Consider the following 2,161-nt stretch of genomic DNA (forward strand, 5'->3'; position numbering starts at 1 on the left):
CCTCTAGTAATATATTTACTGAGAAAAATGTTGACGTGTTCAATACGTATTTTACCCGCTGTAGTTACAGAGTCGTCAGCAGACCTGTTGATGTCTTGTTTGACCCTCTGACTGCGCTCTGTAGGCTCTATTCATTAAACAGTTCTGTGAAATGGTCCTACAGACCAGTCCGTCTTTATACTCCGTCACAGATGGAGTCGACAAAGTCTACATGGACATGAGCTTCCAGAAAGAACGTGAGCAGGACAAAACCAAACGAGGCATGGAGCAGATCACAGCTGGACTGTTTGAAGCTCAACACACTAGATGTCTGCCTCGTGTTGTTTTAAACACATGAAGCAATAACTGAGTTTAGTGATTCTCTGTGGTTAACAACAACAAAATACAAAGTGGCTGTGTGTCATCGTCGACCTTTCACTTGGAAATAAACAGTTGTTTTCTTGTGGCCAGCTGGTTGTGCCGACCACATGTCATCACTTCCTCACAGCATTGAGCCGCAGCAGTGTTTGTATAAAGTACCTCAAAGTGATACTTGAGTCAAAGTACAACTAGCTTATAATAAAAATACTTTAGTAAAAGTTAAAAGTCTTCTCTAAGAATATTACTTGAATAAAAGTCTTAAAATATCTGATTTATTTTGTACTTAAGTATCAAAAGCAAATTTCTGATATAAAATCAGCTTAAGTATTAAAAGTCAAAGTGAACGGTTAGATTTTGCAAAATGACATTTATTGGGAGGTGACTTCTCCAAAAAAACATTTTTTCTAACAGCGTGCAGCTGTGATGGGTTGTGTACAAAGTAATACGGTGTCAGAATGGTAAATATTTATACTTCTCATCCAACCACAATTAAATTCACTCAATCCAGGAGACACAATTTATCAAGGTAGTATTTTTTAAAAATAATAACAATCCGGAATAAAATAGGAGTAACGACTTTCTACTTCTTACCTTTTTACAAAATGTAATAAGCAGAAAGTACAGACAACTGTAAAAGTGTAACGAGTAAAAGTAGAAAGTAGGCTGAAAAATAATTACTCAAGTAAAGTACAGAAAAACAAAATTTCTACTTTAATACAGTAACAAAGTATTTGTACTTAGTTACTGTACAACTCTGAGCCGCAGCACCTCATCGAAGTCCGACCACAAAATGTTTTATGGTATTTAAATGTCACATCAGTCAGATCTGCCCACTTGCAATAAACTCACTCAACACAGATATAAGTCTGAACAYGGCCTTTTTGTTTCTTAAAATATAAATATATTAAAACTTTAGCAGCAATATCTATTTTAGCATCAAGGTGGAGATTTTAAACACGTCAGTATTCTTTTATTGACTTTATACTGTATACATACTGTATACTGCTGAGGAAGTTCAAAAAAATTAATATTTATTATAGCAATGACTCTTTTACCCCTAAGAAGTAAAGGATATTTAGCGAGTTTCTGTTGATCCGTTAGGTGTTGTCTTGATCTCAAAATGTCAGAATGTGAACAGATGACGAGGAGGACTTTTAAAAACAAATTCTAATCGAACCAAGAACTTTAGTTGATTCATGGATCAAACCTCTCTTGTGTATTTTGTCGTTAAGCTCCTCATTAGAGAACAGCAAGTTGTGCAGAAAGAACAGAAACAGGAAACAGTTGAACATGTGAATTAAATTCACCTGAAAAACTAACTAAACTAACTTTTTATGAGTGGTGTGTGTGTGTACTTGTAAATATTTCCTACCTTTTGATCAGAAACATGTTTGACTTGCTTCTCTTGCCTGTTTCCCAGTTGATCTCGTCACCTACATCACCAGATTTCAGTGGGATATGGCGAAATACCCAATAAAACAGTCCCTTAAGAACATCTCTGAAATCATCTCAAAGGTGGGTCGGATTAGAAAAGCTCGAGGTTCAGTCYATGAGTTTGTTGAGGTCTCTGTGACTGCCATTGGAAGTTAATTTTCTTTACATGTATGTTTTCAGCAATTAACCCAGATTGACAGCGACTTAAAGGCCAGAGCGTCGGCGTATAATAACCTGAAGGGAAACCTGCAGAACTTGGAGAGGAAGAACGCGTGAGTGACGTTCACGTCCAACCCCTCATTGTGTTTAGGTCGAAGAGATGTTTTTATTTATGAGAAACTACATTTTTGGTGTGTTCACCACAGTG

The 2,161-nt window shown here is 36.4% G+C and overlaps 1 protein-coding gene across 1 annotated transcript in view; it reads left to right on the forward strand.

The window, feature by feature from the left end:
* The window catches only part of LOC106528375 (V-type proton ATPase subunit C 1-A), a gene marked incomplete in the record, with an annotated part of 12,333 nt that overhangs the window by 4,026 nt on the left and 6,146 nt on the right, over positions 1 to 2,161 (forward strand). The window contains 2 exon segments of the mRNA XM_014023526.1: positions 1,781 to 1,875; positions 1,975 to 2,066. Of these exon segments, the coding sequence (XP_013878980.1) occupies positions 1,781 to 1,875; positions 1,975 to 2,066 (187 nt within the window).

The sequence above is a fragment of the Austrofundulus limnaeus genome, unplaced genomic scaffold (assembly GCF_001266775.1).
Source record: "Austrofundulus limnaeus strain Quisiro unplaced genomic scaffold, Austrofundulus_limnaeus-1.0 Scaffold374, whole genome shotgun sequence".
In the NCBI taxonomy this organism is placed as follows: Eukaryota; Metazoa; Chordata; class Actinopteri; order Cyprinodontiformes; family Rivulidae; genus Austrofundulus; species Austrofundulus limnaeus.